The 24,371-nt window shown below is 46.2% G+C and overlaps 3 protein-coding genes and 1 long non-coding RNA gene across 19 annotated transcripts in view; 3 read left to right on the forward strand and 1 right to left on the reverse strand.

Annotated features, from left to right (window-relative positions):
- Positions 1–13: 13 nt before the first annotated feature.
- On the forward strand, positions 14–6,373 carry Cnpy4 (canopy FGF signaling regulator 4). Its single transcript, NM_178612.4, has 6 exons — positions 14–199; positions 2,749–2,875; positions 2,972–3,068; positions 4,317–4,439; positions 5,040–5,157; positions 5,244–6,373. The coding sequence occupies exons 1-6, from the start codon at positions 64–66 to the stop codon at positions 5,378–5,380; spliced, it is 738 nt and encodes a 245-aa protein (NP_848727.1). The 5' UTR covers positions 14–63; the 3' UTR covers positions 5,381–6,373.
- Positions 6,374–6,792: 419 nt separating this feature from the next.
- On the forward strand, positions 6,793–8,100 carry Mblac1 (metallo-beta-lactamase domain containing 1). The gene has a single exon (NM_177878.3). The coding sequence runs from the start codon at positions 6,877–6,879 to the stop codon at positions 7,657–7,659; it is 783 nt and encodes a 260-aa protein (NP_808546.1). The 5' UTR covers positions 6,793–6,876; the 3' UTR covers positions 7,660–8,100.
- Positions 8,101–15,193: 7,093 nt separating this feature from the next.
- Positions 15,194–19,828, reverse strand: Gm454. Of its 10 annotated transcripts, none has more exons than XR_868636.1 (4): positions 19,609–19,828; positions 18,895–18,976; positions 17,069–17,213; positions 16,196–16,659 (listed from the first exon to the last, which is right to left on the reverse strand). It is a non-coding gene; the product is annotated as a predicted gene 454 (long non-coding RNA). The 10 variants fall into 10 exon arrangements; XR_868631.1 differs by having other exon boundaries at positions 17,069–17,249; XR_868632.1 differs by having other exon boundaries at positions 17,069–17,249; positions 18,895–18,951; positions 19,609–19,827.
- Positions 19,829–19,977: 149 nt separating this feature from the next.
- The window catches only part of Nxpe5 (neurexophilin and PC-esterase domain family, member 5), a 44,378-nt gene continuing 39,984 nt past the window's right edge, over positions 19,978–24,371 (forward strand). For all 7 annotated transcript variants that reach the window (XM_017320941.1, XM_011240943.1, XM_011240945.1 and 4 more), the window contains exon 1: positions 19,978–20,101. The gene's annotated coding sequence lies outside the window, so the exon portion shown is untranslated. The remainder of the gene's footprint in view (positions 20,102–24,371) is intronic.

The raw sequence follows: 24,371 nt of genomic DNA on the forward strand, positions 1-24,371 counted from the left end.
TTCGCCTAAATTTAAAGGGCCCGCTGCCTTCCAGAAGTTGGTCTGAAGGCAAAGGGTGGTTGTATGTGTGGACTGCGTTTTATCATGGGACCTGTGCGGCTGGAGATACTGCTTTTCATCCTGGCAGCGTACGGTGCTTGGGCTGAGGCGACAAAAGAGGAGGAAGATGACACAGAACGTTTGCCCAGCAAATGCGAAGGTACAGAAACGGAGTAGTTGCTATTTACATCTCCCTATCTACCTCCTGCCTCTCTAACTCTAGGCTGAATCAAATGGGCTAGGATAGATGGATCACTAGACTGTCTTGAAAGAGGTTCTGTTGGAGCTTGGTAACACTTGAATGGGAACAAGGGAGGGAAAGCAGGGTTAAGGTGGCACTACATTTCCCAGGTGGCATCCAGAAGGATCTAGGTTTTTCTTGCGGGCTTGGGCCCCAATGTATTGTGGGAATTGTAGTTCAAGAACCTGTAACGCTGGCTCTATGGAGCATCTTCCTCAGTCGTTTCTCTCCTTGTTAAAAATCTGGACAATCTGCATGGGTGGGGTGTAATACTCATTCCTTATAGGCATACTGAGTCCCGCCCTGGCAGAGACGCTCTTAAATTACAGGCCTGATGGCCCCCTTTAGGGGTTTTAAAGGTGAGTAAGTCCCCAGCTGAAGTTCATAAAGAGAAGATGAAGACACCACACCACTTAGAAGTTGCCCATCGGTGTGAGGCTTTGCAGATGGGGTGCACTGTAGGGATTTTACAACAAGCAGCATGGCCTCTGGCTACATTAGTAAATGCCCTCCCCCCAACCACCCCTCCCATCCCCAACAGGGAGGAAGCCAGGTCACTGAATAAATATCCTGTGGCTCCCTAACTCTAACTTTTTCTTTGGATTCATTATTGCTTCACTTTACACCCAACAACATGTTTTTATCATTGACACCCATGACTTGATTCTAATCTCTCACTTATTTTTGCATCTGTGTCCCCACTCTTCTGAGTCGGGGTGGGGGTGGAGACAGGGTTTCTCTTTATAGCTCTGGCTGTCCTGGAACTTGCCTGTAGACCAGACTGGTCTCTAACTCCGAAATCCACTTGCCTCTGCTGGGATTAAAGGCAGAAGTTAACTATATGAACCCCCTGTCTCTAGTTCTGACCTCAGAATGCTGGGATAGCGTGTGCCACATCACCTAACATTGCAGAGGTTCTTAGGATCTGAACTCAGGTCCTCAAGCTTAAAAGTGCTTTACTTACAGAACTGTTTTCCCAGACCCTAAGCCAACTTTGGAGTGAGGGGAGAGCTGTAAAAACACTTTTTTTTTTTTTTGAGACAGGTTTTCTCTGTGTAGCCCTGGCTGTCCTGGAACTCTGGAACTCACTCTGTAGACCAGGCTGGCCTCAAACTCAGAAATCCACCTGCCTCTGCCTCCCGAGTGCTGGGATTAAAGGTGTGCGCCACCACTGACTGGCGTATGTACACTCTTAGCTTTCATACTTTATTCCTCAAAGTGACTGCTTCAGACACACCCAGCGTCTCACAGTCAGTAAGTGGCCCCTGTCTTTTTCTTGGCTGTTTTCCTCCTCTCCGTTTTGTATTTGATAAACTCCTCCCCATTCTACTGGACCCAGTTTAAATGTCTCCTTTGGACTCCCCCCTTGCTTGTCATCCGCAGTGTTGTAAGTCCTGGGGGAAAAGGGACTACCCGTGCCCAGGGTCTTAATACAGTGGACGCACTTTTGCTAATTTTTATTGTTTTATTTTTTGAGACAGGGTTTCTCTGTGTAGCCCTGCCTGTCCTGGAACTCACTCTGTAGACCAGGCTGGCCTGGAACTCAGAAATCCACCTGCTTCTGCTTCCCGAGTGCTGGGATTAAAGGCGTGCGCCACCACCGCCCGGCACATTTTGGATTTCTTGATGATTGAGACTCTTTCATTTTTAAATTACATTTATGTTGTGTATTTGGTGGGTAGACATGTGTCATAGTGTATTACGGGGTTATGTATGTGTGTAGGTAAATGTGTCATGGAAGTCAGAGGACAGTTTGGAGGACTCTCTCCTTCCACCATGTGGACCTTCAGGCTCAGTAGAAGGTTCCTTTAGCTGCTGAGTAGTTTCACCAGCCCTAGAACCAAGGTGTTACTTTGATTTTTGGAGACAGGGTCTCTCTGTGTAGCCCTGGCTCTTCTAGAACTCACTCTGCAGACTGTGCTGTCCTCAAACTCAGAGATCAGCCTGCCTCTGCCTTCCAAGTGCTGGGATCGAAGGCGTGCGCCGCCGCCACCACCACCACCGCCCAGCATGAAAACAGGTTTTTGGATTGTAACCCTGAAGCATGCTACTGTATCGTCATTGTCGGTCCCGAACTACACTGGCTTTGTTTCATGGACAAATCATAATGGGTTTTATGCTCTCCGTGTCCCTAAGAAAGTAGCTCAATAAATAAAATCAGAGTGACACCAAGTTCTGACACAGTGCTCACTATATGCTAGACAGGACTCCGGGGTTTTGCATATATTGATGCACAAAAATCTTCATCACCCCTCGATAAGGGACACAGTCTTATCCCCATATGAGAGGTGAAGAAGCTAAGACGCAGGAAGTGTCACACAGCTCCTGAGAAGGAGGCAGTATTCTCTTCCAGTCATTCTGACTCCAGTGTATGTTCATGTGCCTTGGGTCAATGAGCAGAAGGTGGGTTGCTTGTCTGGTGGGTTGCTTGTCTTCTTCATTCCCCTCGAGCATCTCTTTACTCCCAGTGTGTAAGCTGCTGAGCATGGAGCTCCAGGAAGCGTTGAGTCGAACTGGCCGATCCCGAGAAGTGCTGGAGCTGGGTCAGGTGCTAGACACTGGCAAGAGGAAGAGACACGTGCCTTACAGCCTCTCGTGAGTCTTTGTACTTATCCACCTCCCAGTGGAGCCTCCAGAGGAGCTGCAGGGTTCCTGAAACATCAAAGGGTCTTATTTCTCTCCTTCCCACAGTGAGACGCGGCTAGAAGAGGCTTTGGAGAATTTGTGCGAGCGGATCCTGGATTACAATGTTCATGCTGAACGCAAGGGCTCACTAAGATACGCCAAGGTCAGATGGGTTCCAGGAAGGGTCTTGCTTGGGTTTCCTTTTTTTTTTCCCCCAAAAGTCTTATATATTCTTTTATGTGTATGTGTGTATGTAGAGAGGACAGGGAACAACATTGAATGCTGTTTCGCAGAAACCACCTTGTTTTTTGGTTTGGTTTGATGTGTTTTGTTTTGTTTTTCGAGACAGGTTTTCTCTGTGTAACCCAGGTTGTCCTGGAACACACTCTGTAGACCAGGCTGGCCTCTGCTTCCCAAGTGCTGGGATTAAAGATATGCGCCACAAGACAATGTTTCTTTGTTTAGCCCTGGCCATCCTGGAGGCCCCTCTGTAGACCAGACTGGCCTTAAACTCAGAGATCCTGCTAACCTCTGTCTCCCCTCCGAAGTGTTGGGATTAAAGGTGTGCACCACAATAAACAGCTCCCTTTTTTTCTTTTTTCTCCCCCAGTAATTACTTCATGTGTGAGTGTGTCACAGTGCACTACTGAAGTCAGAGGATAGCTTGTGGCAGTTGGTTCTCTTTTTCCTCAGTGTGGGTCCTGGAGATTGAATTCAGGTCACTAGGCTTGGTGGCAATCACCTCTCCCCACTGAGATATCTTGCTACTCCCACCTTGGTTTTTTTAGACAGGGTCTCACTGGCTTACTGACTTACCAAGCGGCCTAGGCCGGCTAGTCAGAGAACCCCAGGATCTGTTTTGATTCTTGTTCCCCGGCATTGCAATTGTAAATTCAAGCCACCATGCCTGGTTTTTGTTTTTTTTAATTTTTTAAATTATTTGCTTTTATTTTATGTGTATTGATGTTTTGCCTGCATGTATATCTGTGTTGAGGGTATTAGGTTCTGGAGTGACAGGGAGCTGTGAGCTGCCGTGTGGATGCTGGGAATTGAACCCAGGTCCTCTGGAAGATCAGCCAGTGCTCTCAATTACCGAGCCATCTCTCCAGCACCTGTCCTGTTGCTGTTTTGTTTTTTAAATGTGGATCTGGGGATTTAACTAAGGTCCTCAAGCATTTTACCAACTAAGCTACTGGGTCCCCCAGTCCACGACCTTGTTTCTCAGAAACAGAGACCTACATTATCCAAGATCCTCAATATCTGTCAGTCTCCCCCTAAGTCTGGAGTGTCCCCTTATTATGGCTAGACTCTTTCATAGAACACACCACAGAGTCTCCAGTAGTTGATAAAGCTGATACAGGAAGAGATGAGGTGGTAGACTTGGACGTATACCAATTTTTCTGTCCCTCAGGGTCAAAGTCAGACTATGGCAACACTGAAAGGCCTGGTCCAGAAGGGAGTGAAAGTGGATCTGGGAATCCCTTTGGAGCTGTGGGACGAGCCCAGTGTGGAGGTCACATTCCTCAAGAAGCAGGTAGGATGAGACAGCACTTGGTTGGTCCAGGAAGGTGGGAGCACTAAATCCCAGGACTCAGTGTCGGGGATGACTACCTCTGAGCAGGGAGAAGACAGAGAGTGAAGAACTGTACCAGTTATGAAAGTAGTAATATTGTGCTGCTCATGATATCTACCAATGCATACTAATGTGCCTGCCTACTGTCTCCTGGGTTTTGGGCCATACCCTTTCTAGCTACTGCCTCTTTTCATTCTCATGTCACAGGTGCGAATACCGGTTCCCACGTCCCAGGTGAGGCTCTGAGAGGTGTTGAGGGTTTGAGACAGGATTATCCCACGTAGCCCAGGCTGGGTCTGTAATTCTAGCTTGAGGATAGGGCCTTTCTTGCCGCTACCTTCTAACTGGGATTATAGGCATCTGGCACCTCTCGGAGTCAATATACTAGATATTAGATAGTAACCGATACTGGTAAATGTTGAATAAAGACAATCTCGCGTCTTGAAAGCCAAGTGTAACCTTTTGGTTGCCTGCCCCTCAAAAGACACTCAATGGAGTAGGGGGATAGGGAGTGAAAGGTAGAGGCCTTCCAACGCCCCTCCTCCTGCTCTTCTTTCCCAGTGTGAGACGATGCTGGAGGAGTTTGAAGATGTTGTAGGGGACTGGTACTTCCACCATCAGGAGCAGCCCCTCCAGCATTTTCTCTGTGAGCGGCATGTGCTTCCAGCCTCTGAAACTGGTAAGTGTAAAGGACAGACTCCTCCCCTAGCTTCCCAGCTGTTCCCGGCATTAACCCTGAGGTTGTTTTCTTCTCATTCCACCCAGCTTGTCTACGGGAAGCTTGGACTGGAAAGGAGAAGATCAGTGATGGGCAGGAGGAGGCAGATGACGAAGAGGAGGAAGAAGAAGAAGAGATAACCAAGACTTCAGGCAATCCCAAGCATGACCCAGAAGATCTTTGACCCTTACTTTTGAACCCCAAGGATGGGTCGTGGAGAGTTTTCTAAACTCTTGTGCTCTCCCGTCCTTCCCCGCCCCTAGGCTTCTAATGTCTTCTTGGTATGATCTCGGCTATGATCCTGGGGACCCAGAATGGCAACAGGAAAGGAGAAGGGTAGGGGGGAAGAAGCAGAAGCAAGTTTTGCCTTCAGGGTTGAACCACATGCAGCCACTTAATTGAACAAGTATGTGGTGACAGTTTTGAAACTTTTCTCTACGTTTTACTGGTCTTCACCTGCACCGATTGGTCAATAGTGGTGTGAGCTGTGGGAAAGTCACTTTGCTTTTTAAAGGGTCTATTTTAAACCCTTTCAAGAGGCCAGAGAAGAGCGAGCAGCGCAATTGGTAGAGTGCCTGCCTAGTATGGACAGTGATGGGAGTTGAACCCTGATGTGGTGGCATACCGCTGTAATCTCAGCACTCAAAGAAGCGTTGGCAGGAATATCAGAATACCATCCAGCTACTTGGCAGTTCGGGACCAACCAGAGCTGAACCCTGTCTTAAAGTAAGAAGCCAAAAAGAGACCCTCAAGAACCAATATACACTGCAAACATGAGGCCGTATACCATCAATCTGTGAATAAGAACAGGATGCTGGAAGAGAGTGAAGCAATACTCGGGTTAGATGGGGTAGACATGTGGGCTATATTTCCTATTTCACAGGTGCCATATTTTCTATATTGCTATTAAACCTTTTATATATATATCAGCTGAGTCCCATTTCAAACATGCACACATTATCGATGAGGGAGCACCCAGACAGTGGGGCCATTGGCCTGCTATCTATTAGTTGCTAATGGTGTTCTTATAATTATCCACCCCAAGGATACTGGTTGGGGTTGGGAAAACAACTGTACCACTAGGACTTGGAAAAGAGGATCAAGAGCTCAGTCTTCCTCAGCTATGTAGCGAGCTCAAGACCATCTTGGTCTCCTTGAGCCCCTGTATCAGGAAAATAAAAAACAAAACAAGAACTCAGAAGTTAAGTGTAATACATAATATGAACTATACAGGATTAGGATTACGCCGTGGTTCAGGCGCGGTAGTTTGTACGGAAGCCCATAAAAGGCAAAAAATCTCGCGTTTTCTCACCTTTTGAGTTTTCCCAGCGTTAAAAAACAAAAGAAAACAAAAACCCTTAAGGACAGCGATAGTTTAGTTTCAAAGTAGACAACAGCTAGAATAAAGAAGTAAAAGATATCTTTCAGATGTGGATGCGTGAGAACCTACCGACTATAAGCCTAAGGGGGGACTGACCAAAAGAATCTAGGAAGTCTTGAGGTCGCATGGAAAGGCCAGTTGGGCGATACCATCTTCAGCAGGGGTGGTAGTGGAGGGCGATACCACTTTAAGATCTGGTGGGTAGCAAACGAGTTGCACCTTGGAAAGAGTGGCGGGGCTTGCGGTAGGATTTTGGAGGGACTGGGCAGACGTCCGTGGCGGGGTAAATCTCCCTTGTCATGAACGGTCCAGTGCGCACCGAGCCCCTGCATGGTGAGATCCCTTTGCTGGCGTCCAGCGGCTCCTACTCCGTGGTGGTTCTGCTGCGCGGCTACGCGGAGCCGCAGGGAGCGGGCGACGCGGTGCGTGCTGATGGCACTGTGACTCTCGTCCTGCCTCGGGGCTGGGCCTCGGACTCCAGCCGCGGTTTGGCCCCATCCGCAGACGGCGGCTCTAAGACTGCCCTGGAGGAGGCGGTGCGTGGCCCCATCCTCGTGGACACCGGGGGACCCTGGGCGCGGGGTGCGCTGCTGGAAGCCCTGGCTACACAGGGCGTGGCCCCCGAAGATGTGACTCTGGTGGTGGGCACCCACGGACACTCGGATCATATTGGGAACCTGGGGCTGTTTCCCGAGGCAGCTTTGTTAGTCTCCCATGACTTCTGCCTTCCCGAGGGTCTCTATCTGCCCCATGGGCTGTGTGAAACGCAGCCCTTGATACTGGGCTCGGGACTGCAGGTGTGGGCCACGCCGGGCCACGGAGGACAGCGGGACGTGAGCGTCGTAGTGGAGGGCACCAGCCTGGGCACCGTGGTGGTGGCTGGCGATGTGTTCGAGCGACTTGGTGACGAGGACTCCTGGCAGGCCCTGAGCGAAGACCCAGTAGCTCAGCAGCGGAGCCGGGAGAGGATTCTGAGCGTAGCTGATGTGGTGGTGCCTGGTCACGGAGCCCCCTTTCGAGTGGTCAGGGAAACAGTGAAAAGTTCAGAGGATTTGATATGTGAAGGCAAGGCGGTTGCTTGACTGGACTCCAGTCAGGAAAGCCCCTTCCAGCGAGGAACCGGCGTCAGTTGGTCCGGGAGACCTAGAGGACACAGTCAAGACAAGCAATATTTGTCACGTGCAGCTTTCTAGGAGGCAGCTTCCAAACAGGACAGAATGATTGACATCAGTCCCCTTTAATCATTGCAACCTAAGCAGGACAAAGGACTGGCTTAGATCCACATCCTCCATGAGCCTCCGTAAAATATAGGAAAAAAAATAGTTAAAATATGTATTTGGGATGTGCGTGTGTGCCTGTGGAATTCTGAAGGCTACTTTGGAAGAGTCGGTTCTCTCCATCCTGTGGGTCCCCAGGATCGAGTTCAGGTTGTCGGACTTGACGCCAGGGACCCTTTACCTGCTGAGCCATCCTGATTTATATTCTTGTTAGGACCTTCAAAAATAAAAATCGACCGCAAGTCATACTGTCCTGATGTAAATGCAAAATGCTGATTGCAATAATCTTTGGGATTGTAACTGCTGCAGCAAAAGAGGAACAGTGTGGCCAATAGCTTGTTCCTCCTAGGATGCACACTGGTGAGACGGTGCCAGACACAGAGTAACCCCTTAGTAACCTGACTTCTTTTGTTTATTTTGTTTAGACAGTCTCACATACTCCAGTCTGGCTTCAAAGCTGAGGCTGGTCTTGAACTCCTGATTCTTGTTTTTTGTTTTTTTTTGTTTTTTGTTTTTTTTTTTTGAGACAGGATTTCTCTGTGTAGCCCTGGCTGTCCTGGAACTCACTCTGTAGACCAGGATGGCGTGCGCCACCACTGCCCAGCATGAACTCCTGATTCTTATGCTTCCACCTTCCAAATACTGGATTACAGACTAACAGGCATGTGCTGCCCCACCTGGCTTTCACCTGACTTTAGTTCATTCATTGATTCACTCAGCGGCATCTGAAATGTCTCAGGCACTGATGTAGGTCTTGTGATGCCACTACAGTGAGCGAATGACAAGTTCCCACCCCAACACACGAGTCACATTCCATTCAGGAGACAGACAAGACAACCATAATAGTAGTAGCAACCAAATAATTATAGGTTGTGGCATACAACACACGTGCGTAGGATGAGGAAAGAGAGCAGGAGAGAGCAGGGCACAGAGAAGCTGCTTGATGTTGAGAGATTACAGAAAGCCTCTGAAAGATGTTCATTCTTTCTTTTTTTTTTGTTTTTTTTTTTTTGTTTTTTCGAGACAGGGTTTCTCTGTGTAGCCCTGGCTGTCCTGTAGACCACTCTGTAGATCAGGCTGGCCTCGAATTCAGAAATCCCCCTGCCTCTGCCTCCCAAGTGCTGGGATTAAAGGCGTGCGCCACCACTGCTCGGCTGCTTCTTTATTTCTTACATCCATTTATTTTGCAGTGTGTGTGTGTACATGTGTGCACATCTGAGCTTTGGCTTGTCCATGGGTGTCAGGACAAGTTGCAAGAGTCTGTCCTCCCTTCAACCATTTGGGTCCTGAGGGTATAGTCAGGTCATCAGGCTTGGCAGTACCCTTATCTTCGGAGCCATCTCTCTGGGCCCTGTTTTTTTTTTTTTCTTCCATTTAACTCAGTACAGTGCTTGCCCAGCATGTACAAAGTACTAGTTTCAATTTCTAGCGTGGCCTAAAACTCAGCAAGTGGAATACACCTCCAGTACTTGGGAAGTAGAGGCAGGAGGATCAGAAGTTTAAGGTCATCTTCAGCTACAGAGCAGGTTTGAAGCCAGCCTGGGCTACTACATGAAACCTAGTCTCAAAAATAAATAAGGACGACCCATGGGATTGGATTGCAAAGGGCCAGGGAAAAGTGACAATAAGGGAGGGTTCATATCAGATGTCTTAGTCAGGGTTCCTATTCCTGCACAAACATCATGACCAAGAAGCAAGTTGGGGAGGAAAGGATTTATTCAGTTTACACTTCCACATTGCTGTTAATCACCAAAGGAAGTCAGGACTGGAACTCAAGCAGGCCAGGAAGCAGGAGCTGATGCAGAGGCCATGGAAGGATATTCCTTACTGGCTTGCTTCCCCTGGCTTGCTCAGCTTGCTCTTATAGAACTTAAGACTGCCACCCTAGGGATGGCACCACCCACAACGTGCCCTCCCCCCTTGATCACTAATTGAGGAAATGCCTTACAGTAGGATCTCATGGAGGCATTTCCTCACCTGAAGCTCCTTTCTCTGTGATAACTCCAACTTGTGTCAAGTTGACAGACAAAACCAACCAGTACATCAGACAAACCTGGGAACCATTGTTAGTAACACGGAAGTCACTGACTCAAAAACAGGCTATAACAAACCTGATCTCATTTGTTTGTTTTTTTTAATTCGGTATTTTCCTCATTTACATTTCCAATGCTATCCCAAAAGTCCCCCATACCCTCCTCCCCACTCCCCTACCCACCCACTCCCACTTTTTGGCCCTAGCGTTCCCCTGTACTGGGGCATATAAAGTTTGCAAGTCCTCTTTCCAGTGATGGCCGACTAGGCCATCTTTTGATACATATACAGCTAGAGTCAAGAGCTCCGGGGTACTGGTTATATTCATATTGTTGTTCCATCTATAGGGTTGCAGATCTCTTTAGCTCCTTGGGTACTTTCTCCAGCTCCTCCATTGGGGGCCCTGTGATCCATCCAATAGCTGACTGTGAGCATCCACTTCTGTGTTTGCTAGGCCCCGGTGTAGTCTGATCTCATTTGTAATCACTCTTTTCAGGGATCTGTGGTACACTCCTGTAATCCCAACACCAAGGAAGTAGAAGCAGGAGGATCAAGAGTTCAATGTCATCCCCCCAAACTGCATAGTGAGTCTGAGGCCAGCCTGAACTATGCGTTACCGTGTCTCAAATAAGTAAAACAACCACTTGACCTGGGTGGAGAAGGCCTTAGTGTGGGTGTGGGGCAAGACCAGGATTGGGTGGCTTAGAAGGAAGAGTTAGAGCTATGATTCTCAACACGGGGCCAACACCCCCTGGGTCACCTAAGACCATCAGAAATATCAGATATATACATTATGATGTATTACAGTAGCAAAATTACAGTTATAAGGTAGCAAGGAAAATAATTTTATGATTAGGGGCCGCCACACCATGAGGAACTGTGGTAAAAGGTCGTAGCATTGGGAAGGCTGAGAACCACTGCTTCAGAGTGTGAGACATTTGTGGCATGTGCTCTTATTCCAGAAGTCTTCAACGGTGGCTCGGACAGAGGAGAAGCCCATCTTGTTTTTCCCTTAGGTCAGTTCTCTGGTGAGAGCACTATTGTTACCTCTTTTTGTTTGTTTGTTTTTAAGGTGAGAAAACAAAACAAAGACCCAACAGGTTAAGTAATGCAGAAATGAACTAAATAGTAATTGAGAAACAGTAGTCACTGAAATAGGGAGTCAGTCAAATCCAAGGAAACTGGCTCCTGAGGGTTTCCCAGCACAGGACCTGCTGGGGCAGCTTCTGCATTAGATTGCATATTGATCTCCTATCAACCAATGGAAAAAGGACTCATTCTCTTTTTCTGAACTAGGAGCACCGGGTGTCTCATGCTCGTAATCCCAGCTCTCTGGAGGCTGAATGAGAATAATGTGTTCAAATCCAGCCTGTGCCCCACAGTGAGATTATTGTCTCCCCCAAAAGGTAGCAGGCGAGCTGAGGATGTAGCTTAGTTGGTGGAGCCCCCGCCTGGAATGCACAGACCCTTGAGTTGAGTTAGCACCCAGCATCACATAAAATGGCATGGTGGCAGGTGGATGCATCAGAAGAAGTTCAAGGTTATCTTTGCAAATTTTGGAGTTTGAGGCCTGACTAAGCAACACAAGACATTCATTTTGGAATTCATTCATTCATTCATTCATTCATTCATCTCAGACTACAGGGACAAAAGAGTTCTTCGTTACTTTTAGCTATTTTTAACTATTTGTCCTGTTCCCCGGAGGAAGCTGGCTGTCCTGAGGCTGTGGACACTTCTCAGCCTTTATTTTTCTTAGGCTCCATGCTACAGTGTTCTCCTTTTGCATGGTAAGGTCACAATCTCTGTCTGACCACCTGAAATGCATGCTTCTTCTTTCCATTCTTCCTTCCCTCCCTCCCTCCCTCCCTCCCTCCCTCCCTCCCTTCTTTTTTTTTTTTTTTCTTTTTTTCTTTTTTCTTTTTGGTTTTCCGAGACAGGGTTTCTCCGTATAGCCCTGGCTGTCCTGGAACTCACTCTGTAGACCAGGCTGGCCTCGAACTCAGAAATCCGCCTGCCTCTGCCTCCCGAGTGCTGGGATTAAAGGCGTGCACCACCACGCCCGGCTAGGTATTTCCATGTTTGAGTGCTGGAATTACAGTTGTATGCCACATTGCTTTGCTAATAATGTGATTCTGGGGGTCAGACCCAGGGATTTGTGCGTGCTAGATAAGTCAAAAACAACAGCAATAGCAAACAACAAAACCCCTAAAAACCTTCCAGTTTTCTTCCCCTGGGAAATGAGTCTCCCTCAGATAAGAATATGAGAGTGTCCATGTGCTGCACACATTACAAAGTGAGTTCAAGGACAGCCTGGGCCACTTTCTGCAGCTTTAACCCTATCATTTGCCAGAACAGAGACTGCCACTAGAGAGCAGACTTTCTCAACTTTGCTCCCTGCCGGTCCTGTTTTCCCATTCCTGTAAATCTCTCCTGCAGACTCCAAACCCAGAAGACATCCCCCCTCCTATATCTTCCACCACCTTAACCTACAATTAGCAAGAAGTTTTCTGGGGTAGGTTTGTTTGTCTTGAGACTCTCTGTGTAGCCCTAGCTGTCTTAGAACTTGCTTTGTACTTCAGGCTGGCCTAAAGGCACAGAAACAACCTAGTTCTGCCCCCAAGCACTAGGATTAAAGAGTGCATTATTAACACCACCCAGCTAGGTTTTTATTTTATTTTTATTTTATTTTATTTAATTTAAATATTCATTTATTTATTTATTTTGTTTTTTCAAGACAGGATTTCTCTCTGTAGCCCTGGCTGTCCTGGAACTCACTTTGTAGACCAGGCTGGCCTCGGACTCAGAAATCTGCCTGCCTCTGCCTCCCAAGTGCTGGGATTAAAGGCGTGCACCACCACGCCCGGCATTATTTTATTTTATTTTTTAAGATTTGTTTTTTATTATTTATTTGTTTATTTTCTATGGATTTACTACTTGTGTGCCTCTGTGTGTGTGTGTGTGTGTGTGTGTGTGTCATTGTGTGCACGAATGTGCTCATCAGTGCCCATGGGAACCAGAAGAGACTTAGAACTGCTGGATTGGGAATTACAGGTGGTGGTGAGCAGAAGGATGTGGGTTCCGGGAATAGAATGTGGGTCCTCTGCAAGAGGAGCAGGCATGCTCTTAACACCATACTGCATACTACTACCACTACTGACCTTGTAGCTCTGACTAGCCTGGAACTCTCCATGTAGACCAGGTTGCCTTTAAACTCACAGATTCACCTGCCTCTGTCTCTTGGGTTCTAGAGTTCAAGGAGTGGTGCACCATGCCGACCCTCCTATTTGTATTTTTATGTTTATATTTATATGTATGTGTGTTATCCCGGTCCCGCGGGATTCAGTTATTCGTGGGTGCGAGGGGGATCGAGAACCTGGAAGGAAATGGGAGTAAAAGAAAGAGAGTCGGAGGACCAAGTAGATTTAACCTATCAAGGTCTCGTTTATTAGGCTGAGGTGTCTTCTTTTTAAAGCATACATCTCGGGGAATATGGGAGGGGTCGAGGGAGAATTATACAAAGAACAAAGAAGTGGGCATCTGCTGACATGAGGGCTGAAGTCAGGCGCCAAGCAGCGGGCACTTTGCATCTTATCTCCAGAACCTTGATCCTCCTCAACAGCTTTGGGAGTCAAGCTGGGCTCAGGCACAGCTCATGTCCTTGGATGTCGTGGGTACTCAGGAAGAGATAGGGAAGAGGGGACTGTTATTCAAATTTTGCAGCCTTAGGTGTTAGGAAGGGAATAAGGAGGAAGTGGGTGGCAACCAGCTCTTAGCACAAGGCCCTTTGATTTGTTAAGGAGATTGTGAAGGGATCACTTTCTCACGGGATGGTCTCTGACAGTGTGTGTGTGTCTATGTGTTGGTGTGAGCATGTCAGTGCGAGTTCCTACAGAAGTAAGCCTTGTGTAGCTGGGCAGATTTTTCTCTATACAAACTGTTCTCTAATTCCACAATCTCCCACATCCTGTACCAGGCAGCAAGCATCTTGAGGGTGACTTTCAGATGTTTTGGTTTTGGTTGTCATTGTTTTGTTTTGAGACAAGGTGTTATGTAGCCAGGGCTAGACTCAAACTCATTATGTAGCCAAGTAACATAATGAATCTTTCTCTTATCTTTCAGCTTCTACTACCTGAGTGTACCACCTAGTCTACCTTCTAGTTTTCCCCTTCCTTTTCTTTTCCTTTCTTTTCTGTTCTTTCCTCCCACTTCTTTCTGTCTGTCTGTCTTCCTTCCTTTCTCTCTCTCTCTCTCTTTCATATTTATTTTTTAGGACGGTCTCGCTATGTAGCCCTTGTTGGCCTGTAGTTCACTATAAAGATCAACTCTAACGCAACTTGAGACTCAGACTGAAGAGGTACTCATTGGTAACCTGTTTACAGTACAAACATAAGGACCTGAGTTAGAGCCTCAAGAACCGATGTTAAAAAGCTGGGTGTGGTCGTGTATACTTGTAATGTTAGTGCTGCACAGGGGAATGGTGTCCTGGTTTGTTCTTTGCCAACTTGTCACAATCTAGAGTTGTCTGGGAAGGTCAACCTGAATTGAGAAAATGCCTCTAACATAAAACAAAGCAAACACCCCACTCTTTCACTCATGGCCCTTCAGAAAGACCCAGTAGCCTGCACCATGTTTCTACTAATAGAGGGAGTCTCCCTCAATGCAATCATTATCAGGCTTCTCCATCAGGAGTCCTCACAGGCCCTCCTCTCCCATCATGGTCACTCACAGGGCACTGTGTCTCGCAGATACTCCCACCACTGCTGAAGTGTGGAATCCCCTAACATGTAGACAATGCGGTCAGCCAGGCAGTTCAGGATGCTGTCCACAGTGGGGAAAGAGCGACTAGAACAGAATGTTGAGTGCCATCTGTCATGGTAGTAGAAGCCAGAGGGTTTTGGAGACAGGTGGCCTGGGCAGCATGGAGGCCTTGAGGGCAAAGCTACAGTGGAGAGAAGAATGGAGTAGATGCAAACAAACAAACAAACAAAAAACAATAAAACCTACACCTTTTATATCTTTTTGTAAATGAAATTTAACATTTGTGTGTGTGTGTGCATGCCACAGCACATGTGTGGCACTCTGAGGACAGCCTTTGGGAGTCAGTACTCTCCCTTCACCATGTATATCCTAGGGTTTGAACTCAGGTCATCTTTGCCCACTGAACCATTTCAATGGTCTAGTCCGGCAATCTTCTACATTCTTTACATGTAGTAGATCATGAGTTTGAAACAGTTTTAGAGTAAGGGTTTTACAGCTGTAAAACAAAACACAACAAATCAAAACAAAACAAACACATGACCAAGAAAACTCTTATATAGACAACATATAATTGCGGCTGGCTTACAGGTTCAGAGGTTCAGTCCATTATCAAGATAGGAGCATGACAGCATCAAGACAGTTGTGGTGCAGGAGGAAATGAGCTTTCTACATTTTTATCTGAAGGCTGCTAATAGATACTGGCTTCTAGGTAACTAGAAAGAGGGTATTAAAGTCTATGTCTACAGTGATACACCCACTTCAACAAGGACACACCTATTCTAACAGGTCCACACCTCCCAATAGTTCAACTCCCTGGGCCAAGCATATGCAAACCATCACATAATACATGGTAGCCTTAAATTCCTATGTAATTGAGATTGCCCTTGACACCTTGGGTGGTTTGAATAGGTTTGGCCCACATAGACTTCAGTGTGTGAATGCTTAGCCCACAGATAATAGCACTACTAGGAGGTGTAACCTTGTTGGAGTAGGTGTTTCCTTGTAGGAAGGGGTTTGTAAATGTGAAGGTGGGCTTAGATGTCTCCTAGGTTTAAGCTCTACCCATTGTAGAATTCCAGTCTCCTCCTGGAGGCCCACATAAGAGAGCCTCCTTCTAGCTGCCTTCAGATTAACATGTAGAACTCTCAGCTCCTTCTCCAGCACCATGTCTACTACCTGGATACTGCCAACATTTCCACCATGACGATAATGAACTGAACCTCTGAAACTGTAAGCTAGCCCCAATTAACTATCTTTTTAAGAGTTGCTTTGGTCATGGTGTCTGTTCACAGCAATGAGACAACATCTAATCTTACTGCCTTCACCTCTAGAGTGCTGAGACTTCATATGTGCACCTCCAAACTCAGGGGGTAACTGTTCATGTCTCCACTTATAGATGGGAACTCTGAGGAATAGAATATTGAGGAAGTAATTTGCCATGATAAAGAACAATGATACACCTTTAATCCCAGGACTCGGGAGGCAGACGCAGGCAGATTTCTGATTTTGAGGCCAGCCTGGTCTACAAAGTGAGTTCCAGGACAGACAGAGCTATACAAAAAACCAAAACAAAACAAAAAAAGAAAACAAAACAAAAGCCCAGAGCAGGGGGAAGGACAAGAGGTAAGTGCCATTCTCCAGATCCTTCACCTCCCCTGGGACTCCTGCTCTCAATTCTGGGCCCAGCAGCCGAGCCCGAAACAGATCTCCACTGTGAACTTTAGCTCTTCCTCGGTGATCCTTAGCCACAAGGATGGCTTCTAGGTTACTTCCCAGAGTAAAGGTGGTGTGGGCCGGACCCTTCAAGCAGTATGAGGAGGTTCTGGGGCTGGTAGAGGCCAAAAAAATCATCCCTGTCTTCACCAGTTGGAGGCCAATAGAGAAGGCTGGTCAGGTTGGGGAGTTCTTGAGGCAGAGAGTCCCAGTTGATGGATTCTGAGACATACTCAGGGACAGTGCTGGGTTGTGGGAGCCAATGGATCATGGGCTCAGGCCAAGGCATCATGAAGCAGACACCTGTTGTAAAGAGAAAGAATTGTGCCATCATGCTGTGTGCGTTCCATTTTCTTCCTCAAAGGAGGTATTTCTTACTTTTTTGTTTTGTTTTATTCCTTTCGAGACAGGGTTTCTCTGTGTAGCTCTGGCTGTCCTGGAACTCACTTTGTAGACCAGGCTGGCATTGAATTCAGAAATCTGCCTGCCTCTGCCTCCCAAGTGCTGGGATTAAAGAAGTGGGCCACCACCACCCAGCAAAGGAGCTGTTCCTATTGGCTGAGTAGCACCTAGGTTTCCTATCTGCCTGTGTCTTTCTGTCTGTCCTTTATAAGCCTTGCATTTGAGTCACCATGACCTTTATGTGAAAGAAACATCTCAAGGCTGGAGTGATTGTGTTACCAGAATTTCTAGAAATTGCCACTGGACTCACCCCATGTTAGCAGGGAAATTGCGGGGCCCAGTGGTGTGTCTGTGTTATGATAAGGAGTCTCGCCATCGAGGACACACACACAGGATACACACAGGTTCTTCTGTAGCATAGCTTTAATGCGTCTCGAGAGGAAGATGATCGGCTTCTGGGGGAGGAGGCCCAGAACACAGGAAACTCAGTCCTTAAATAGACCACAAGAAGGGTTGGAGACGTATTTCACCCTGACTGGCTGCTCACTGTCAGCCCAGATGACGCCACGGGACAGGCAGGGCACAAGGAATAGAAAAATACCCCAGCACATGCGCAGACTATTTGTTGACCAGTTAGAACACCGGATATCAGCGCCATCTTGTAATGGCGATTGCAAGGGCAGCTCCTCACACAGTGGTATTCTTCATCTTTTTTTTTTTTTAATAAGTGTATGAGGGTTTTGCTTTCATCTATCTATGTATCATATAAAAGTCTGGTGCCCAAGGAGACCAGAGAGAACATTGACTCACCGGAAACTCGAGGTACTAATGGTTGTGACGTGAACTATGAGTGCTGGGAACTGAACTTAGGGACTCAGTAAGAGCAATCAATACTTTTAACCACTGAGCCATTTATTTAGCTTTGAATCCCTGTTCAGTTTGTATTTTCTATCTAAACAGGGTGTGTGTGTGTGTGTGTGTGTGTGTGTGCACACACATGCATGCATGCGCACACATGCATGCATATGCACATATCTTGTGGCCTGAATGTGAACATCAAAGGACAATTTGTACGGTCATTTCTTTCCTTTCTCCATGTCCAGGGGATCAATTTCAGGTTATTAGGATCCCTTACCTGCTGAGTCATCTTGTCATCCCATTGTTGACATTGTCTGATATGCTAGAGAACAGTAGCTTGGATGCTTACAGACTCTGCAGACCCAAGAACTTAAAATCTAAACTGGCAGAGAAAGAGAGAATGGAAAAGAATCCCACTGTGTACTTCGGTCGGTCAACAAGATTTTGGGTAGGTAGAACTAAGAAATGGGGCTAAGGAGGCCAGGAAATGGATTCTGCGAAGGTTCACCTGAATACTATGTTCATGGACATGGGTAGTATATAATATATGCATATAAATGCTACTTAACTAACCTGTATATTGAATACAGTAAGGATCAGCATCCAAGTTATTTTTATGTGCTTGTAAATTACAAACTTATTATAGCATTAATAAGCATGGAAGAAGGCCACGTATGGCATATTTATAGTCCCAGACTTCAGTAGGTAGTAACTAGCAGGAAATTCAATAGTTTTAGGTAATCTGAGAGCAGAGTTCCTGGGGATCAAGGCCTGACAGGTGAATTCCTGAGTAAATGTATGCAATTGACATGGATACAGCTGTGTCAAGGACCCCAATGCCTCAGACCATGGGAATTTGGAAAAACCATCCCTAAGCTAGTCTTAAGGAAATTGCAAAACTTCCCCTCCTGGTCTGAGAGTGAATGTTGATAGAGATGACCACCAAGAATAGCATCAGCTGTTCCTATGTCAGAGGGCCAGCAGGTGGCAGTTGCCATGGCTTCCATTGGGCAGTCTGCTTCTGACATTAGGAGAAGGTTACAGTGTCTAGAGTGTCTGCAAACATTATCTTTGCAAGATCTGGTAAAAGAGGCAGAGAAAGTGTACCATAAGAGAGAGACTGAAGAAAAATAAAGAAAAAGAGAAAAGAGAGAGGCTGAGGAAAGAGAAAGTAGACGAGATAGAAGGCTGGAAAGAACTTTAATTAGGATTTTGGCTACATTCACAGGTGATAAAGAAGTGTATAGAAAAGGTGGAGAAAGTAGGCAGACAGGGTACCTGAGCAACACAGGGCAGAGAAGACCTCAGAACTCCGGAGGAACTTCATGACCACCTCTATAGATAAGGACCAATGTGCATACTGTAATGAAAAGGGACACTGGACAAGAGACTGCCCCAAGAAAAAGACAGACATCACACAGCCCAAGGTCCTTACCCTAGAAGATGATGACTAGGGAAGACGGGGCTCGGACCCCCTCCCTGAGCCTAGGGTAACCCTAACTGTGGAGGGGACCCCACAGAGTTCCTCGTTAATACCGGAACAGAGTTTTCAGTCCTGACAGAGCCACTGGAGAAATTGTCCTCTTCATTACTCCACTAACCCTCTTTTACCCAGGATCTCCTGCATGGTGTAATTACTCAGGAGCACACCTTGACATGGGACCACTAGATACCCACCACTTACTCCACTGTATTTTATTTTATTTTTGATTTTTAATTTTTAAAAAATTTTTCGAGACAGGGTTTCTCTGTGTAGCCCTGGCTGTCCTGGAACTCACTCTGTAGACCAGAATGGACTCAAACTCAGAAATCCACCTGTCTCTGCCTCCCAAGTGCTGGGAATAAAGGCGTGGGCCGCCACTGTCCAGATCCATTATATTTTATAACTGTGAGAGTTTCCTCCAGGCTACTCTCCAAGATTAAAGAAGTTAACCAATCTACACATAGGGAGAAGAAGTAACAAAACCAAGGAGAGTCATGGAAAGTACTTACCAAAACCAGAAAGACCAACCCCACAGTCAGAATCTTGTAGCCCTTGAATTGCCCCATAAACAGTTCTACACAGCTTAGATTCTTGTTGAATTATAAACATGAATCCATCATACAGCATTATAAATTTACCAGGCTCTTCCTCCGTAAAGGAGTGGATTCACTGTGTCAACTTCCAGAGTGAACACTGTCACCTGACAGACATACTTATTTTCAAACAGAGGAATATGGTAATAGCTGTAGCCTTGCCCATTGGTGCTGACTCCAGCTGGCTCTATTACAGAGGTGCTGAGGGAGGCAGAGTTCAGGGTTGCAAAACAGGATCTTTATTCACAGTTCTATGTGGTAAGACTCATGGCTTTCAGTGAGCCTGCAGTAATGGTTACTGGGAGCACAGAAGTCCTTGGGTTCAAGCCACTCTGGCCCTTTCCACTGCCAAGTGGATAGAGCACAGAAAGGCTGTTGGAGCAATGCTGGAATTCCAAGTTGGTGGAAGGTGGGTCATGGGGCATCTGATAAAGTGGGGTGGGGTTGGGGAGGGTCTCCTCTGCTGCTTGACCTATGGATTCGCTGCCCCAGAAATTAGTTATTGTTTCTTTGTTGTTTGTTTCCTCTCACAGATCAGTACAGACTGATTAATGGTCTCTTCAATGGAAAAAGAGTGTGCACACCCAACTTCTAGTATAGGAGCAACTGCAACTCAGATATAAAGCACCTAAGCCCGTGCTGATTATATTTCCTGAGCCTAGATCATTCGTTATACAGATGTGTTGTTCTCCTCTCCTGATTGTCTAATTAATACTGAGATGAGTGCTTAACTTTTATTTTAAATAAACTAAAAGAGCAATATGTCTACATAGCTCCAGATGTAATACAAAGCAATCCTACTACTCAATAATAAATCCCCCATCATCCTCTAAGCTCAACCTTTCCACACAGTGCACCCTCAATGACTTACAACAAGTTTACGGCCATGTCAGTAGGGCATGTCCTTATCTGCCTATATCTACTGAGGATTTGGCTCTACTCCTCAGTAGCATTCTGGAGACTCTCAGGTAAATTCTTAAGGCAAAATAACACCCGATGCAGAGCAGATGATTAGCTTACTAAACGATGCTCCTGCTAAAGTGGTAGCTCACAGAATCAATTACTTATTTCTTTATCAACTACTTGTCCTTCCTTCTGCTTCTTCACCTACTGGAATTACATAACAATAAGGTATAGAGATTTATACATATCATAATTCCCTGCAATGATTTATCACTTCTTATTTAAAAAAATTATACAGGCAATAATGATGAGAGGTACAGATGTTAAACAGCTTACTGGTAAAGAGCCTGTAGACATAATTGTGCATGTTGATTATTTGTTTCACTTGATAATAATTGACCATAATTGGCAGATTTATTAGCAAGTTTCTCAAGATCAATAGGTAATCAGTATCCTATTGATTCCCTTTTAAGATTTTTTTTTGACAATATCACATGGGTATTGCCTAAAATTACATCTAGATATCATATAGAGATTTTTTGTTTTTATGATTTTACAGATGGTTCTTCAAAAGGACAAAGAGCATATGTTTTATATACAAATCGCACATACTCTGTTGCTGATAGCCCTGGGCTCATTGTATTTGATGTTAATTCTGTACTCCTGTGAGGGGCTGTGAACAAGGAATGAGTCAGCACTCAGGTGATTTCCTGTAAACCTGCTTCCCACCTTAATTTATAAATAAAGGCTAGAGCAGGTGATTGGGCAAAGAAAGAGGGGAAGGTTTTGGGAGAGAAAAGGAGAGAGGATGACAAGGATGAAGGAGGACAGAGGAGGGGGTGGAAGAATAGTGGGGCAGAAAGAAGCATGTGGCCTGGAGAAACTGCAAGTTCTAAGGGGTCTCATAGATGGGGAAGATGGTAGTGTAGTGGTAGATCTGCCCAATATAGGCACACAGCTTGTATTCACATTAATTGACTTGTGTTTTCATTGCCTGGGGCGTGGGGCTGGGGGCGGCTCGAGGCTGGGAAGAAGGGAGGGGCGATTGCTGCCATAATAGGTTTCTGTCTCAGTAATAAGTATCTTTGCCAATGTAATAAACCAAATCAGATGAGATTTAAAAATTATAAAAGCAGGTTTATTGAGGGCAGTGCTTGGCCTGGTTTACCAGTCTGAGAGAACAAGGCCAGAAATGTTACCATGCAGACCATGGGGGTGTGGGGGGAAGAAGGGAGGGAGAAGGAGAGGGAGATGGAAAGAGGAAGAAAGGAAGAGAGAGGGAGAGAAGGAAAGAGGGAGGGTGAGGGGGGGAGGGAGACACAGAAAGAGAATGCTGAGAGAGCTCTGGGATGGTGGGATGGCTGGAGTCACTTTAATCCAGTACACATCTGGGGACCCTAGCCGCAGCAGGTGATGATGTAAGCAGCTGCTAGGTCCCTGAAAGCAGGCTATTGGGATTGCCTATACACTAACATTCCTCCCTTTTTTGTTTAATTAAAGAAATGAACTAGGAAGGGGTGATGTTGGGGCAGGAAGGAGGGAGTGTCTCGTGTTCTTTAGACTGCTTCCTGCCGTCTTGGGCAACACTATTTTTGGTGACCCTAAGCAAATTGGAATGCTGGTCAAGCCCTGGGACAACTGACTGCTTCACTTGCTGTCCAGGCTCTGTAGGACCATCTGGGGCTAAGAAAGTTTAGGCCTAGATGATGCAGTCTGTGAGGCTAGACAACCTAGGACTAGCTGGTTTGAAGCTGTCCTGGAGGCAGATGTTGAGGTAACACCTGGATCTGGCAGGATATGTATGTATGTATGTATATATATATATATATATATATATATATATATATATATATATATGTCCCAAGCTATTTTTCTCGCCAGCAAGAACACACTCGGACAACTGGATTCTTCTGCAGCAAAAGCTTTATTGCTTCTTCAGGAGGGAAGACCCAGAACCCGGAAAGTGGTGCTGCTTATATAGCCCTCAGCATGGCGTGTCAGCACCTGATTTGTTGCTCGCCCATCACCTCATTACTACACCCCGAGATGGGCAGTGACTTGGCGTGAATTCACTCTCGTACCTGCGCACAATGCTTGTTTACTAGTTAGGCACAGCGGGAGCCAGTGCCCTCTTGTAATGGCAACTACTTACCGCTCTCCACATCTCCCCCTTTAAATTTTATTAAAAATGAGGCTGGTCTAGGCCTCTTCAGTTATGTCCATTTGCTGTGGCTCCTGTTTTAGGTCGTTCCTCCAATGTCACAGCCTTACCTGTCATAGGGTAATCCTATCGCCACCCGGCCCCGTGTCTTAGGTTGGTCTGTGCATGAGGAAAGTTACCCGTCTCTGGATACCGCAGTACTGTGTGACAGTAACTGCTAAATGACCTAGGGTGAACTCTACAAAAGAGGCCAGCCAAAAAATGAATTAGTGGGGAAATCATGATCACCCTATTGCGTGCAAGAAGAAACCTCAGTGATGTGCAAGGGCTGATCAATGATCGTTGAGTCTCTCTCATCCCAGTGCAATGGATCCACAAATCCGTGGGATGCAATAGCAGAGAACTCAGATGTCGACTAATTCTTGAGCATAGATAGCCAAATTTCAGGGGAGGCCCCTTGCTCTATGGCAGCAAGTGCTTGAGCTATCACAACCTTGTCACGTTTTTGTTGGGCTCTGAGCTTGTAGACCAACCAGAGTATGAACACAAGCCCACAGCAGATGGCAGCACCAAATAAAACTACCCCCACCCATTCCTTAAAATAAGAAAATGCAGATGAAATCCAGGAGGAGAGGCCCTCTGTCAATGACAGGTCCACTCGTGTTGAGTTGATCCTTAGAACTGCCGCCCTCAGGGCCTCTAGAGTCTCATCGAATCTTTCAGACCAATTTCCTGCAAGATACAAGGAAAGCTGTCTAGACAGATTAGCTGCACAAGTAAATTTTTTATATTGAACACTGGTAATACACAGAGCACCCATTTTTCTTTCACAACCCAACTGGGCCAACTGGTATAGGACACCTATCTGTTCCTCAACCAGATCAAGGCGCTGATTCAAGATCATCAGCCCTCCTTTCAACTGGGCAGTAGCAGAAGTTTGGACATTGATGGCATCAGTCAATTCGACTGAAAGCTGATTTAATTTAGTGCCTGTTTGGACCGTACCAGCCATAGCGAACCCTGCAGCTGTAGCAGCAGCTGCACTGGCTGAAATTGCTATGATCACGGCAGCAGTAATGCCAAAATCTCTTTTTTGTCGAAATAGGGATAAGGTGGAGGGTGTTTCCACCGGAACAGGGATCCAACGTGGGATCTGGGCCACCATGGCGCGGGTGTCCTTTGTTGCATCTCAACATTGAGAAATCCAACAGGAATTATTTACACAGTTTTCGAATGAATCATTAGATAAAATAAACAAGAAAGGAGGATAATCACATACTGGAGTTGATATATAGTTGGTTTGATTAATTTGTGTCTTACTTAAGCCAAAAATCTCTTCAGTATGAATTATATGTTTTTTTGTTGGTCCATATGCCCCAATCAGGGTATAATTGGAGAGACCCGTGTAAATGGCCTTTCCTACCGCACCTCCTTTTAAGAAAACAAGGGGATTAAGATCTGTACAGCTTCCATTAATCCCACAAAGTAGCCATTTATGGTAAGGGCTCAATCTGCGGTCCTGCAAGAAGAGGCCCGTTCTCATTACAAACTCTTCCTCAGGCCCAAACAACATATTGGGGGAGAAGGTAAAGTATTTGTGCTCATCAATCCATCT

Source organism: Mus musculus, chromosome 5 (genome assembly GCF_000001635.26).
Source record: "Mus musculus strain C57BL/6J chromosome 5, GRCm38.p6 C57BL/6J".
In the NCBI taxonomy this organism is placed as follows: domain Eukaryota; kingdom Metazoa; phylum Chordata; class Mammalia; order Rodentia; family Muridae; genus Mus; species Mus musculus.